This window comes from Styela clava, chromosome 6 (genome assembly GCF_964204865.1).
Source record: "Styela clava chromosome 6, kaStyClav1.hap1.2, whole genome shotgun sequence".
Lineage (NCBI taxonomy): Eukaryota > Metazoa > Chordata > Ascidiacea > Stolidobranchia > Styelidae > Styela > Styela clava.
The window spans coordinates 19007954-19023827 of record NC_135255.1 but is presented as its reverse complement, the minus strand read 5'-3'; the positions used below and the strand labels follow the sequence as shown (position 1 = coordinate 19023827).

Genomic DNA, 15874 nt, shown 5'->3' with positions numbered 1-15874 from the left:
CGAATAACGAGACAAATCATAGTTTATAGTATTTTTTAATGAGATGGATGAGCTTGGTGTTCTTCAGCGAGTTTATTTATAATATCCAAAATTACCCTGTTTCATGATGGAAAGGCCATTTTGTTGTTTTGATAGCAATAGTAGCACAGCTGAAAACCCCCCATCATATTAGCGGTCGGAAATGAAAGAATCTAAGGTTCTACCTCCTTAAAAACCGCCGTGTACTCTTGCCTTATAGCATTTAACTCCTTAAATTCGCCCCATTTTACATTTAGGGTTGCTAATCTTTTGCGGGTCGCATATATTTTTTGAAAGTTAAAAACGGAACTGCGGGCAAAAACCGTGACAATTCGTGAACTCAACTCAGTCGTCTTATTAAAAAATTATTGCAATGACATTTAATGTGACACTGTCTTGTTGCTGCATCACGCCTGATAGCTTTACGACGCCAAGATTGGAAGATTTTCTAAATGGGCATCACTTATCCTAGTTCTAGCTTGTTCTTTGTAATGTTCATTTTCGAAAATAATTGTTCGCACACATATGTACTTCCAAACATCGAAATGAATGTTATCGCAAGGTTTGTCAAATTTTGATGAAGATATTCTTTAAGAAGATACACTCTCACAAAAATTAAGCAGTGATGAATCCCTCGAATAGAATATGAATTTTATTTCACTATTGCATTGCATATACATTCTAATATTTACTGCGCTATTGAACCCCTGCACTAAGCATCAACTTTTCTGCGTGTTTCCTATTGTCTAATTATAATTGAAATGTAGACTCGTTAAACGAGAAGCTGTTCAATATAATTTTAAGGATATAATAAAATTTTGTCTGAACGTGCCTCACGATAAATTCTGTTACATAAAAAAATGTAATTTACTACTCTAGCAATGCCCTCTTTTGCATCCGCTCAGACACATTTCTCACTCAGACAGATTTTCAGGCGTGGTCGTGAAAATTACCTCATTTTGGCGTTTTTGAAATATATTCGTTAGTTTTTAGTTGTTTTTCGGAAATTTAAATATAAATAAATAATAATAAAAGTCAATGATCACTTTGTCTCCCCAGAAGTCAGAAGTTTCAGTTTATTTACAGTAGGCAAAAATTTGGTGTAGAAATATCTTTGATAGACTAGGCTAAAATTCTTTACTGGTATTTTTAAAAAACAGATTGTTGAATGGTATGAATTAGAATGATAGTTTGAAACAAATACCCCGTTTTACAGGAAACAACTCGCAAAACCACTCTTAAAATACGCATCGAAAATTTTAAAATGATGAAGTATAGGAAAAATTTTCCGGTGTCAAAGGTCGGGGAACGGTCCATTCAGTGGAGCGTCCCGGGCCTGATTATTTTACTTCGGCCGCCGTATTTTGCCGACCACTGGGATACAGAAACGACCATATCTTACTGCGAAGACGAGTCCAGCAATCCTTTCGCGTGTGATAATTGCCTACGTGATTCAAACATACGAAAGCACGCAGAGTACAGTAATCAGGTGCACGATGCGCCGAACAAAAACAGGTTTCTAGAAATCGCCCCCTTCGACTTTTCCACCCACCTCTGTAGCGTTATCGCCCACTTTGGGAATCACTGTGCTAAATAAAGAATGACCATGTGGCTTTTTTACGCATTGCAGCTTTTTAGGGATGCGACAAGATTCGAATTCATGGCCGAATCTCTCTTAATTTGATACTCGGATTCGGCCCGAGTCTTTGATGATTTTACCCGAGTCCGCGACATCAAACGTCACGCGATAGTCAATCGCAGACTGATGGCGCATTCCGCGAGAAAACTTTTTCTTTCTGGAATCAAAAATTATATTTCAGTTCTCCGGCACGGCACATTGAATTAGTTTTTTGTGCAGCTAGAGCAGAACCTGGTTTTGAGTGTCATTTCCTAAACTTTTAATATCGACTGGCAACTTTCATACTGCGCTGGTTGATTGGTTAGTACTTTTTAGTTTTTGAGCCGCCGAACCATTAGCACGATGCTCCACACCGCGAACAAACTTCTTGGGAAGCCTATAGAAGAATATTGTTCAAAATAGGATTTTTTTCTATTCTGGCCAAAAGTTGCCTGATCTGAAAAATTTACACAATTAAATTTTATTGAACAAAATAAATTTTGCATACTATTACATTCTTTTTTAACTTCAGTTGTGCCATCAAATCAACAAAATACCGGTCTTAGACGTAGTATGGTTGAGAAGGGTGAGGCTAGGTGAGTATAAAATACTTGGGTATGTTTTTAGGTTCTGCATCCCTACGTGTTAACAAAGAGTATGATCACAATTCAGTTTTGAACAGGATCAAGGAGAAACCCCGACCATATCTAAGTGCAAGAAACCCTCCCGAAATCTACATCAAATTGAAAATGCGCGGTACAACCAGAAATGATAAAGCTATCTAAAGCAGGAAGCCCAAAGCACAGGTAATTAGAACTAATTCTAATTTATTGTTATAACATCCGAAAAAGGTTCATGAAACATTCCCCATTACCGTTTGTTTTGTATCTAAATTATCCAGCATAGCATCATCGGGGGTAAAAAAAAAAACAACGATAAGAAGGCTGAGGATAAAGTAATGAGGACTAAAAGAAAACAACGAGAATTTTCCAAAAACACCTCGAGTGTAAAAGTCATTTGAGATAGACTAATCTTGTTAATGTAGCTTGACAAACTTATTCAGAGACTCAGAAATCCCGATGTGGAATGCCCTGCCCTATTTTATCCATGTACATTAAATGATTGTGACAGTTTATTCGCTGTTTTGCTTTAGCGTTGGGGGAAAACTTTTCAGGGTTAGAAGAGGCAGGCAAAGGTAACATTTTTTTTGTTTTTAGTAGAATAATTGAGCAGTTGAACACTGTTTTTATCTTTTACGGCAGAGATCAACACGATAAACCGACAGGAGGCTGGAGTCATTCACATTGAATCAAAGTAAGAAGATCCCGATTTTTTTACGAAAGAAGTGAAATTTTCTGTTCTGCATTGCCTTATCAATTTATCAAACCTGATATGAAAAAGGGCATCAGCGCTTTCAAATTCCAAGATGACATTTAAACCCCAAAGTATTTATATGATTTATGTACGATTCGGAAAATAGTTTTTCCTGTTGTGTGTTTAGTTTTCTAAAATCCTGCCGTTTTCACAATCAACGCTGTGATCTGTCGACATGGCATGCTTTGAGAGGGTTGAATTTAAACTATACGTGAAAAATGACCAAATTAACAAAGGGAAAGGAATATTCCTTTACAGATTTAGAAAGTCACTTTTCAACTAATCACAAACAATATGACGAGGAAAAACCAATATGCATGGATGCGGATTTGCACTTGTGTGGAATGTGTTGAAAAAACAATGAAATCACAATACAAAAAATTGGGGCAATTTATTCTGATTCAACATTAAAAAATCTCTATACGAAAATTTCGTTTGGCATTAGAATTTATGTGGCAACAAAAAAATTATCCATTTTCTCTATAGAGTACGTGATTCAGGCATCAAGAGTCGTACAACGTATCCCAAGAATATCTTACAAAGGAGTGTAAGTCTGATCAACATTCGGCTTTAAACAGGACCAAAGAAGAAACGAACAATACTGCCGTACCTGCAGGGAAAACCGAAATTTACGTCAGATTAAAAATGCGCATGAAAACCAGAAAAGTTCGAAGTTATCTCAGGTCGTTTGTTTTGACCCGTGACGAGAGTGAAGGTCATGGATGCGTAGTACCGAAATGTCACAAAGGAAGTTGACGGAGCAAGCTACTTTGATTCTAGAATATCCACGTTTTTGACGGAGAACGTGATTTTGGCATCAGAGTTGTAAAGCGCATGTAAAAACACTCATCATTTGTATCTCTTGCTTATCCCGAGTTTTCCCAAATCGAGGCACAACTAGTTGAACCGCTGTCGAAGAGAACAGTAACATCCAAAGGACACAGGGTTGAATATTGTGAGCCAAATTCAATAATAAGCAATGTATGATATCAGAATCATTGAGAGTCGCGCTCATTTTTGTTGCAAACGAGAAAAAATGGGATAAACATCATTTTCAGATGATAACATTGAAATTAATGACTTTCTTCTAAGTGTCCAAGAAGTATATTCATATAGAAGTATATTATATAGAAGGAATATTCAACGACTTTTTATATTGTTCGCCAAATTTATAGTTAATATGATAGAAGAATCATTGAGAGTTGCGCACATGTTTGTTACATCCAGAAGTAATGGGATTTAGCATCTTTCGGAATAGTACCTTATAATTTTTTGCCAACTTTAAAAAAGGTAATTTGTAAATTTAATTAGGGGAAAAACAAGAATATACAAGCAGGAGTGTATGCTGTGCCAATAAAATGCAGGGTGGTTTAAGATGTATTGATATGTAATTGCAGATCAAAAGTATACAACTGGAATGGTTGTGGAAATTGACCAATGGTGCCAAAGCACCATGGAGTGGCAGAGCATATTGTCAAATTATCATGTAAACAAATTACTGAAAAAATATATAGAGAAGATAAGATAATAAGTCTGGCTGAAAATGAAGCGAAGGATAAAGTTAGTAAAGTGATTTTCTGTGTTCAGGAAATTTTAAGATATATTTCTCAGGAATAGAAAGATATGTTGGGAGAAAAAATCAGTCATAAGTTAACCCTGTCGTGATGTCTTTTAAATACGCTTTTTCAGAAAATCTCACGATAAAAATACTATATAGAAGATTATTTAAAAAACCGAAAAGAAGTAAAATTACATTCAAATTTAGATTACACCCAACTTTTAATTGGAATAAAGTGTGGGCAATTTATATTCCAAGAAAATATCAGATCTTAGGTTGGAAGATTTTACATCTCCGACTGGAGATCGGATGAAACGAATGGCAATTGTGTATTTTGTAACAGAGTGATAGAAAATTGTATGCATTTATTTTTCAACTGTTATTAAATAAAATATTTTTGGAAATGGCTAAATTTACTAAGTTATACAGAACATAGTATTTTTACTCAAGATGTATTGAATCGAATTATTTCTTTTGGTAAAGCAGCAATTTGGAATTTCAGAAATGGCATAATATTTCAAGAATTGGAAACTTATCAATCCATACTTCGTACTATGTTGAAATGTATTATGTTAGGATCAATAAGAGCTATGAGTGAATTTATTGAAGAAGAGGAGAAATTAAGTGATGGGAAAATTGAAACTCTGTAATGCTTTAGATATTTATTTGCATAGAAATATTATAATTTAATGTTATGTTTATTGTATTATATTAAAATGTTATTTATAGGATAAGAATTATGGTCGTATTATTTCATGTCTAACATTGCTTTTTTTCATTTTTTTAAAATATGTGATATGGTAATACACAACCTCTATGGATAAATTGGATCTCTATATCATGTTGACGATATTGTTATGGTAGAATACAAATCAATTGAATCATGGGAATTATTCAAATATTGGAATTAAACCTTCATACATACATCATGGACTGTGAATACTATTGACTGTATAATTTGTATTATGCTAATCAAACATGGTATGCTGGAAATCAACTCAATGTCAAATCCATTTAATGATATTATGAATTGTCTCATTTTATTTTTTATATTTACGATGACAAGCTAGCTTTTCATGTGAATGATTCATGCCACGCGAATAAGATTGTTGATCTAGTTTCCCGTCCTGGCACAAAAATTGCCATTACCTACTATTTGAAATAAGTCAATTAGGTTGAACGACGTTACAATATATGGACATTCGGCAATACAGATATTGTGTGCTTTCGACCTCTCAGAAGTGGGTTGAGTTTATCCCGCTGAAGCAAGGGTGCACAACTCAAAAGAGAATACGTGCCCATCCGAAGACTCCACGTGGCGAGAGTCAGACAATGCCTCAAATCGAATGGGATTAGATATTCCATTTTGGGTTTCCACCCTCATTCGGATTTATCCAAACCCGGTACTAACAAACAAAAAAATTCACTGAATCCCTTGCATCCGCAGGGAGATGTAGTTTGGAAACCGCTGAGATCCCAAAGAGTAGTGACCCCCTCTTACCTTTTTTGTGACCGTGAATTTACCACTAAATCTGGTCTAGGGGTACATAGGAGGAAGCAACACCCAATATCATTCCATCAAGAAAATGTCCCAGTACAAACTTGAGCGAGGTGAAACCAGGAGGAGAATTTTTAGCTGGCTTAAGAAGAAATACGCCTGGTGCAAGAAGAACAAATACGCCCACCTTCAAAAGGTCCATTCTGAATGCGAACGGCAGATCGTAGAAGAGAACAATAACAACCTTCGACATAACATCCTCAGAAACGCATCCAGTAGTTTCCACCTTCGAAAGCAGTTGGAAAAAGAACATCTGTCTATATCTTGAAAGCCTAGAAAGACCGGAGCACTCTACCTGGGGAATACTTGACCAGGCCATCTACCTCCGGACTTTACGAAAACTAATTGACATCTATACTCGACGGACATGCTTTGGAGATGACCTCCCACTCATCAGTTTCTTCCAGAGGCTTACATACACTACATGTGAGACAATCCCCTAGAAAACTGTATAACCGGATGAAGCGCAGGCATGAATATGAAAAGGGGTTCAAGACCATAGAAGCTCTGAAGATTGATGACAATCAATATAAGATCAACAGCATGGGAGATGATTGAGCCGATGATCAAGGAGGTAGTCCGTGGTACAATCAAAGGACTAACTGAATCATCTCCCGGACCGAGTCTCTTTCCTTGACCACCATCACGAAGATGTTCAACCTGTGGATGCTGAGCTGCAGTCAACCTCGACCCCAAAGAAGATTAAGAACGGTACTAATACCGAAGGTGCCCTCCTCGAAAATCCTGGAAGAATTCAGACCTATCACGATAGGCCCAATGATATACCGGGGCTTATAAGATCCTGCGCAGAAAACATCATGTTGCTCGACGCCCTATTGGTAAATGCTAGACAACAACACAATTCGTTGCAAATAGCATTTTTAGACCTGAGGAAGGCATTCGACTCAGTCCACCACTCGAGTATCAGACGTGCCGCCATAAGGGTACCTCACGAGCTGCTGCTGCTTTTGTCACAGTGTTATTTTTGGAATGAAATTGAACTACAGCATCACCATTTTACGGCAATGAGTGTTTTTTATTCCATATTTTCATAGAAACTGTTGTTATACACATACCACAGCCATGCATTCCATTCTATCAAAGTGTATTTATTGATTGGGATCCACCGACTGTTTATGTTACACCAATTTGATACCCGTTCGTGTCATTTTTATTTTGAATATATGTTTGTGTGTTGAATGTGGGTAAACTGGCGCATGTACGAGGTGTGGCTAAAAAGAAACGAGACTGACGTCACAGATTGCGCAACACGATTAACCATTGGTAATCAACACTTTTACAGTGTGGTGTAATATGTGTTCTTTGTTCAACAGCTTTTTTGACACAATATCGCAATTATTTTTGCTCTTTAGGAGCCATAGGTGAATGTGATTAATTGCTTGTTGAAAAAAAAATTGCCGTGCGAGATCTGATTGAGTTTTTTGGCGATAGGGGGTTCAATTGCAGAATGACGATTGAGCAATGAATTAACATTAAATTTTGTGTCAAACTTGGAAAAACGGCGACTGCGACTTTGAAGAAATTGTGTGATGTTTATGGAGATTCTTCCATGTCCAGAACAAGAGTTTTTGAATGGCACAAGCGATTTGTGGGATGCAGGGAGGATGTGGAGGATGATTCGAAGTCAGGAAGGCCTTGCACTTCCACAACTGATACCAACATCGAAAAGGTATCAGTTGTGAGTTCAGTTGTGAAAGGCAGTTGATTCGCAGCGACCGTCGCTCAACAATTCGCGTCATTGCGAAGTTGGAAAAGACAAAAAAAAAACGGTTCGCACCAGTTTGGTTGACACTTTTGGCTTGTGAAAGGTGAGTGCCAAAATGGTGCCAAGGCTGTTGACTGAGGAGCAGAAAGCTCAACGATTAAATGTTGCCCAGTTGACATGCATTTTTCCAAGTTTGACACAAAATTTAATGTTAATTCATTGCTCAATCGTCATTCTGCAATTGAACCCCCTATCGCCAAAAAACTCAATCAGATCTCGCACGGCAATTTTTTTTTCAACAAGCAATTAATCACATTCACCTATGGCTCCTAAAGAGCAAAAATAATTGCGATATTGTGTCAAAAAAGCTGTTGAACAAAGAACACATATTACACCACACTGTAAAAGTGTTGATTACCAATGGTTAATCGTGTTGCGCAATCTGTGACGTCAGTCTCGTTTCTTTTTAGCCACACCTCGTATATTTACATGTATTAAACCTTATAAAGGTTTTGCCAGTTTGTATGATTTTTTTGAGGGAAAATCGGAATATTTATCGTTAAAGCTACAACAACCTTATGTGGCGTGAAAATACACCAAACAACCGGTGTGAGGTCCCTTGTCTCAAATACTCTTCAACGCAGTATTAAAAAAAAGCCTTCACATCCTTGGAGCAAAACTAGAAGGTCATAGGGTCTCTGTTTTAGGATTCACCGATGACGCCATAATAGCGACAAACACTACAACACTATGTGGACCTCTTCCTAAATGAAGTCAAAAAATCTGGTCTCCGTCCTAACGCCAGTAAAAGTAGCACCTTCTCGATCAAGATTGATAGTAAAAGGGAAAAAAATAAGCGGTGTATAAGTACTTGGGCATCAATATTGGTGCTCAGGGAAGACGAAACACGCTCGGACCTAAATTTCCTCAAGGTCTTGAGCAGTTTTCTCATGCACGTTTGAAACCTTAGCAAAGAGCACAACTCCATCGCGCCTATCGTATCTTACGCGGAGTACTTACATACTTTCAGAATTATGCGAAGGATGGTGACGATCAGAATAATTTAGAGTCGCGTTAATATTTGTTGCAAACGAGGCATCCAGAATTGATTCGATGAACATGCATGGTGTTCAGATGCTAGAATTGTTGACCTTCCGCTAAGTCTCCAAGAAGTCTACCGACTATTCAACGACATGCCATCTAAGGAAAGAAGGCAGGATGCAAGAGTGCCGCGCTCAAGTTAGTTGTAAACAGGCATCCAGAAGTAATGGGATGAACATCCAAATGCTAGCATTGAAATTGATGGCCTTACTCTAAATCTCCAAGAAGTATACGGACTATTTAACAATTTTCCGTCTAAAGAAAGAAAGCTGATGCAAAATGCCTATATGTCACCACCCAACGGTGACAATCCAGCATAAATATTCCCCGCGGGATTTGAACCCTGGGCAGGCAATAACATATTGTTAAAAACTTTAGATCTTATTTACTATTCTCGTTAAAAATTAAATTGCATGATGTTTGAAGTAAAATCTGCAAAATTAAAAATTATTGAACAACCTGAATTTTGCATATTAATATATATATATATATATTTTTTTCAAATCAACGGTATTAGGCGTAGTAAGAGAATGGGGATGAGGCCGCTAAAACCGCGTGAATATAAAATATCTGGGTAAGTTTTGAGGTTCAATCCTAAAGGACATTTTCGACCGTTAGGCCATAACTTTTTTCTCAATTTCTAGAAAGAAATGGATGTGCGGCGTTACAGATAGCAAGCAGAGAAAAAGTTAGAAGAGAGGCAAGTTAACATGAAAAATAACAGCTGTTAACAATAACATTGGTTATAAAATCTAGATTATCCAGGTTTTCGATAGAGAGTGTGATTTCGGCATCAGAGTCGCACAACGCACTCTGCTGTCAAGTTGAAAGAATAGTCCTGACGTGTTGACAAAGAGAAAGTGTAAGCCTGATCACAATTAAGTTTTGAACAGGGCCAAATGAACTAAGAATGGCGAATCTCATTTCAAGAAGCCACTGAAGTCTACACCAGATTGAAAATGCGTGTTAAAACCTGAAAAAGGTAGGAAGAAAAATGTATCATAGAATCCAAAGCTAATTCGGACTGACTTTTCATACCATCAGAAGAAGGTTCATCAAATATAGGCGAAACTGGTAATTATGCCGAATACAAAAAAACTGTTCTATATCTGGATTACCCAAGCAGCGTTAAATAACGGATCATCGGGGGTAAAAAAAAACATGATAAGAATTCTGAAGACAATAAGAATCTTTCAAAATGTCACATGGAAAAGTAAAATTCCCCGAAAACTGGTGAAGTTACACCCGGTCAGTGGGAATTGCTTCAGCGTTTGCCTGAAGAACGATGATCTGTCAAAGTAAATCGACGTCACTGCTATTAAACGGGTCATTAAACAAAATGATAGGAAGTAGAAAAGCAATGAGTTGTTAGTCGCAGTGATGATAAGCCGAATAAAAAACATTCATTAATTTCTGGGGCGTCACGATGAAGTCGAGCTGAGGTGAGACCAGATTCCCGTTAGAGACTTTCGCGACAGTCCCGAAACAAGTAAGCGAATACTCTGCACAACAATAAAAAGAAAGACCTTGTTGCAGGGCAGTAAAATTGATTATACATCAGTAAGGCCATTTTGGACTGTTAGGCGAAGTTTTCTAATTTTTTTTGGTGCTCCCGAAGTATGCGAACCAAGATGGCGGACATCGGAACGTAACATGGGTAACAGGTTAGGCGATAATTTTTTTCCAATTTTCCTTATTTTAGTCCTATTATCAGTTCGAAGACTAGCCATGGCCTCCCGTAGTATTTATACCTAACATTATGGCCTAACCCTAACCTAGTACACATATTACATTCCGATGTCCGCCATCTTGGTTCGCATACTTCGGGAGCCCCTTTTTTTTGGTATATTTTGAACAATGATAATCTCTATATTACTGGCTGCTTTTTCGGTTCTTTCGAAATTATAGACTGTCTCCATAGCAGTGAAATATTGCCAATGTTTGGTAAGAATTCATAAATGTTGGTTAGGTCTTGATTCTAAAAAATCAAGAAGAAGAGGACGGGAGGAGGCAGGAATCACCCATATCGAAGTAAGGAGTTTCTGTTCGAATAAACTGAAACTTCCTGTACTGCCTACCTTATTTATTACACCTTGCGATGCCAGCACAAAATTATTGTTTTGGTTTGTGAAGAACGTTAAATGAACAGTAATTCTTACTGATACTCTGCATTAGGGATGCCACATTTGGATTTCCGAATCGAATCGATTCGAATCGTTGCCTTTTCGAATCGATTCGAATCGCACTCGGGCGATTCGAAAAACGATAACGTGGCTTTACAAAAAATAACGCAGACTCTCGATTTTATTAACGGCGGTTGTCTTCCAGCTATGCGAACGGATATGATTTCACTCGAAAGCAAACAAATAAGCGCTCGTCCGGCTATCTCTCTCGAATGAATTTGCGCTTTATAATGGGATACAGTTCTTTGTTTGATGAAATTAGCATTCATTTCAACGACGAAAGATATATTTTAGAGAGTGATTTGCCTTCTTTTTTTCGGCGAAGTGCTCTCGTTTTGCGTTAGTTTTGCAGTGGGGAACACACACCAGCGAGACATCTGCTAGTGGTCTGCAAAACTCTTTGCTCGCTCGCAAAGTCGAATTCACATATCGCCCGGGCTTCTTTGATGCGTAATTTTACGACAACAATTTTCAACAGGTCTGAACATTGGTTTATTTCTTTATTGTATTTGAGAGTGAGTATTGAGCGATGTCGCAATATGTTTGTCTTGCACGCTATTGGCTGCTGCAATCGACCGACGTCGACCCTTGCTCTTTAGTTAGTATCTTGTATTGCTCTCTGTTGTGCGTGAGCGAGACGAGCCGTGATGGCGCAATCGGCAGTCATCTGCTTTGCCGGTCCTTTAGGATTTAGTTGAGTGTGCGTTTTGTGAGTTATTAGATTTCTGCTATTGTTATTATTTAGTTGGGAATCAATAGGTTAGGATAGGATGGGACTTATTGCGTGTTATATTTACTAACTGTTCTGTATTTAGTTATTTAATCCTGGAATCTATCAATATTTGTTACCGGTACCGGTAACAGTAAAACTCAGCGTGGGGTAGTCTACAAACTCTGTGTGCCATTTGCGAGTGTTATTGCCGTATTGTTCTGTCGTGTTGTCAAGCGGAATATTACAACAAGTTTTTTCAGTGTTCTTCTGAGGTGTTGGGTTCAACAATTCAGTGGTTCAAGACTGAGTGCGGACTGATTGTTACAAGTTTGCATTGCAAATTGTAGGAGAACCGGGACGTGGTACTTGACAGGGTGCCATGCGCTGCTGTTAAACTCATTGGACTGCAAAATGTGCGACCAGGCATCGGTAGCTTACTAGTATAACTTAATTATATGACTATTTGCAATGCATTTTTTTTATTCAGAATGTCTAATATCAGTAGTAGCTTTAAAAAAATAACACCTAGGCGGCAGGGACGGCGCCCCAATTCCTTAGTCTGGGAACATTTTTCTCGCCCGTCAAAAGAGGAGGGATATTCATATGTGATTTGCAACTTCTGTAAAGAGAAGTTGTCATACTGCGAGTCTACCGGCAATCTTTTGAACCACCTCAGAAGAAGACATGCATTCATCAACACTGATTCAGTGCATACATCAAAGTAAGCCAAACCTTTTTTTTAATTAATTCTTCTACAGCCAGAACGCCATATGGGCTTACGTAACTACAGAATTATAGTTCTTAAACTCGGGTACTTAAAACAGTTTCATCTAGGAAATGAAATGAGCAATGGTTTGCTAAACTAACATACTGGCAGGACTGAAAAGATAAATAGAGAAATCAGTAATTAGAAATAATTTTATACTTGTAACTTGAAGCTGATACAAAAGTTAGAATTGTATTAGTTGCGATGTTGACAGTTGTGATGCCCAGCCAGGTCAGGCAAATTTATGTCAGAGGCAATTGTCCACCATATTTCATACTGTCTAATCAATAAAGCAGGTCAAGCCAGCAGAAAATTTTACTAAATGTGTACAAGATTATGTAGCTGCTGTTTATATTTTATACATTTTATTTTCAGTTTAACAGCGAGCCAAGTGACAGAAGACAGTGGAAGTGGAACAAAACAGAAAAAACTTGAAACCTTTTTTAAATCAAAGTCCATTAGCAGACAAAGACAGAATCATATAGACAAATTAATAGTCAATGTTATAATAGGGGACATGAGGCCGATCAATATTGTAGAGGGAGAGCATTTTAGAAATTTAATATCAAATCTTGAGCCGGGATACGAGATGCCTGGAAGAACTTTTTTTGGAAAACAGATTGAAACTACATATTCGCAGTATAAATGCAAACTCATGTCTATTTTAAAAGAACAAAATGTGATATCTATCACAACAGATGCATGGACAAGCATCCGGATGGAAGCTTATATAACTGTTACAGCACATTTTGTCATGGCAGGAGAACTACAGAACTATGTATTGTCCACTACACAAATAGTTGGGGACCAAACTGGTATAAACTTGAAAAGTTACTATGTACTGAATGATTTTTCTATCCCCCCTTCCTCCATATTTGCTATAGTAACAGACAATGGGGCGAATGTTGTTTCTGCATGTAAAATTTTACAAACTGAACATGGCTGGCATCACATTCGTTGCGCTGCTCACACCCTCCAGCTGTGTATCAAAGATGCCATCAAAAAAACAGAAATAGCAAGGGCACTAGGTAAGTGAGGCTGTATGTGATGCTAAATAAGGGGAAAGCCTGATAAATCTATGGAATGCCTACAAATGGATAGTTTGAAATCATATGCTATTTAAATGAAACACTTTTTGTCAGAATATGTTCACTGGATGTATTTATGTATAAAAATTTAAATTTCAGGTGCTGCGCGGCACTTAGTGCAACACTTTAGAAGGTCAGCAAAATGCATGACAGCGTTGCGACGCCATGCTCAGTCGGCAGACACTGAAATAAAAAACATTGAGATGCCGATAGACGTTTCAACCAGGTGGAACTCCACATTTGCTATGATAGCAAATCTTGTGAAAACCCAGTGGATAATTCGTTCGGTACTGGCTGATCCAACAATTGTCCCACGAGCGACAGCAGTCAGTCTTGAACTAAAGGACAACCACTGGAGCTTGCTGAGAGAAATTTCTATCATATTGAAACCATTCAAGGTAACTAATCAAGCTCAGAATTTTATTTCAAAAGGTTACTAACTCTGTGTTTGCTGCATCATAATGATAGTTTATGAGAACTGAATTATATTGACTAGGGTTATTTGTCCTTGGGTTTACAATTCAGTGTCCAAAAATTTGCAATAAAATATCTTATTTTTAGACAGCCTCTGATCACCTTGAAGGAAGTAATTATGTGACGATGTCATCTTTGCTACCAATTGCAAAAGGTTTAGTGGGTCAGTGTGAAGAACACCTTGTCGATGAGCTTCAGCTATCGGCATCAAAGACCTTCTGTTCGACCATTCTCAGTTCGTTACACACTAGATTCTCAGATGTCATGTCAACTTCAGTACAAAGCGAAGGAGTAAGCATTGACCACAAGTCCACCTGGTTGAATCCCTTTCACAAGGGCAAATTTTTCAGCAGACAGATGCGAGTCTCGGTAATTTAATTTTTGATAGTTCTAATTTCAAATTAATCTCACTTCGATTTCTGATGCTGATGAAACATTTTTCATAGGTGCGGATAGTTGTTGAAACTGAAGCAGATACTTCTACGGCTCAGGATGAATCACGTCATGGACCCCTGCCACAAATGGATCATAGTCAAGAGCAAATGGAAACCGTGAATTCATCTAGTGAAATTCATGGACTTTTTGAGAGAGGCCTAGAGAACTCTGGCAGTTCTTCAGACTCGGAAAGTTCAAATATTGTGTCAGAGGAAATAGCTTGGTACTTAGAACGAAAGGTTGATGATAAAGAGTCACCACCTGCACCATTGACCTGGTGGGATAACAATGGAGCCCGTGCCCCCTTGCTCAAGAGAATGGCAGTGAAGTATCTGAGTGTACCTGCAACCTCGGCTGCTTCAGAAAGGGCTTTTTCTTCTGCTGGACTGACTGTTTCACAGTTGAGATCACGACTAACGAGTGCCCATGTTAATGAACTCAATTTTCTCTACTGCAATAAGAAATTGTTGGAGTGAAACAATATCTTTTTCAAATTTTGCCTTTTTCGCGAACTTGACACAATATCGCAGGTTCTGACAGGGGGGGGGGGGGGATGATGTTTTAGGCACGATTTGAAGTTTTGCATGTTATTTTGGAATTTGTTTTCAGATAACAGATTATATTTCATTTTCCACTGGCATTTTGTTTTTGCTGTAATAGTGTATTGTTTGGGTGCCATGTCAGCATTAGAGGTGACGCAGTTTGGGTATTTTTTTAGCGATGAAAAAAAAAAAAAAAAAACATTTCCGGAATCAGATTCGGAAAGATTCGATTCGAAAAAAAATGTATCCGGAAGTGGCAACCCTACTCTGCATAGTATCGATTATAAATAAAGCATTTGCATGATATGAAAAAAGACACCAGCGCCTTGAAATTCCAAGATGACAATCAAAACCGTAAGTAGTTATTGCTGTGTTCGATGAATCATCGAAGTCGATTCAATGCTTCAGTCCTGAGAAGAACACCTAGACAAAAATGCAGGTCTGTCATATTTTATGTTTAATAACAGCTACAACACCCAATTAATGCTGATGATCATATTGTATTCTAATTTTTATTCAATAGTACGATAAAAGTACTTTTCAAATAGAAACAAAGTCAAATCATTAAAATCTAAGTTCCCATTTTGGGCAAAGTTTCCCAACATGATTGTATATGATCTTAGCTAGTCATTCTTTGTTGTTCATTCCAGAAAATCTCTGCTAAAATTCCGACATCCATGTGCTTGGGCATGTAGGAAGAAATTATCGTTTATTAAACTAT

The 15874-nt window shown here is 37.7% G+C and overlaps 1 protein-coding gene and 1 long non-coding RNA gene across 2 annotated transcripts; both read left to right on the top strand.

Annotated features, from left to right (window-relative positions):
- The first annotated feature begins 2259 nt into the window (after nt 1–2259).
- Nucleotides 2260–3015, top strand: LOC120331956 (uncharacterized). Its single transcript, XR_005568038.2, has 2 exons — nt 2260–2442; nt 2899–3015. It is a non-coding gene; the product is annotated as an uncharacterized LOC120331956 (long non-coding RNA).
- Nucleotides 3016–9483: 6468 nt separating this feature from the next.
- LOC120346907 (E3 SUMO-protein ligase ZBED1-like) lies at nt 9484–15087 on the top strand. The gene is made up of 5 exons (XM_078113376.1): nt 9484–9527; nt 12990–13642; nt 13802–14100; nt 14264–14467; nt 14623–15087. The coding sequence occupies exons 1-5, from the start codon at nt 9484–9486 to the stop codon at nt 15085–15087; spliced, it is 1665 nt and encodes a 554-aa protein (XP_077969502.1).
- Nucleotides 15088–15874: the final 787 nt, after the last annotated feature.

What these genes read in the sequence shown, in the direction of transcription:
- LOC120346907 (XM_078113376.1), top strand. Translation starts at nt 9,484, where the DNA reads ATGGGGATGAGGCCGCTAAAACCGCGTGAATATAAAATATCTGG. An exon ending in CGTGAATATAAAATATCTGG is followed by an intron (nt 9,528 to 12,989) that starts GTAAGTTTTGAG and finishes TTTTATTTTCAG; the next exon opens with TTTAACAGCGAGCCAAGTGA. An exon ending in AGAAATAGCAAGGGCACTAG is followed by an intron (nt 13,643 to 13,801) that starts GTAAGTGAGGCT and finishes TTTAAATTTCAG; the next exon opens with GTGCTGCGCGGCACTTAGTG.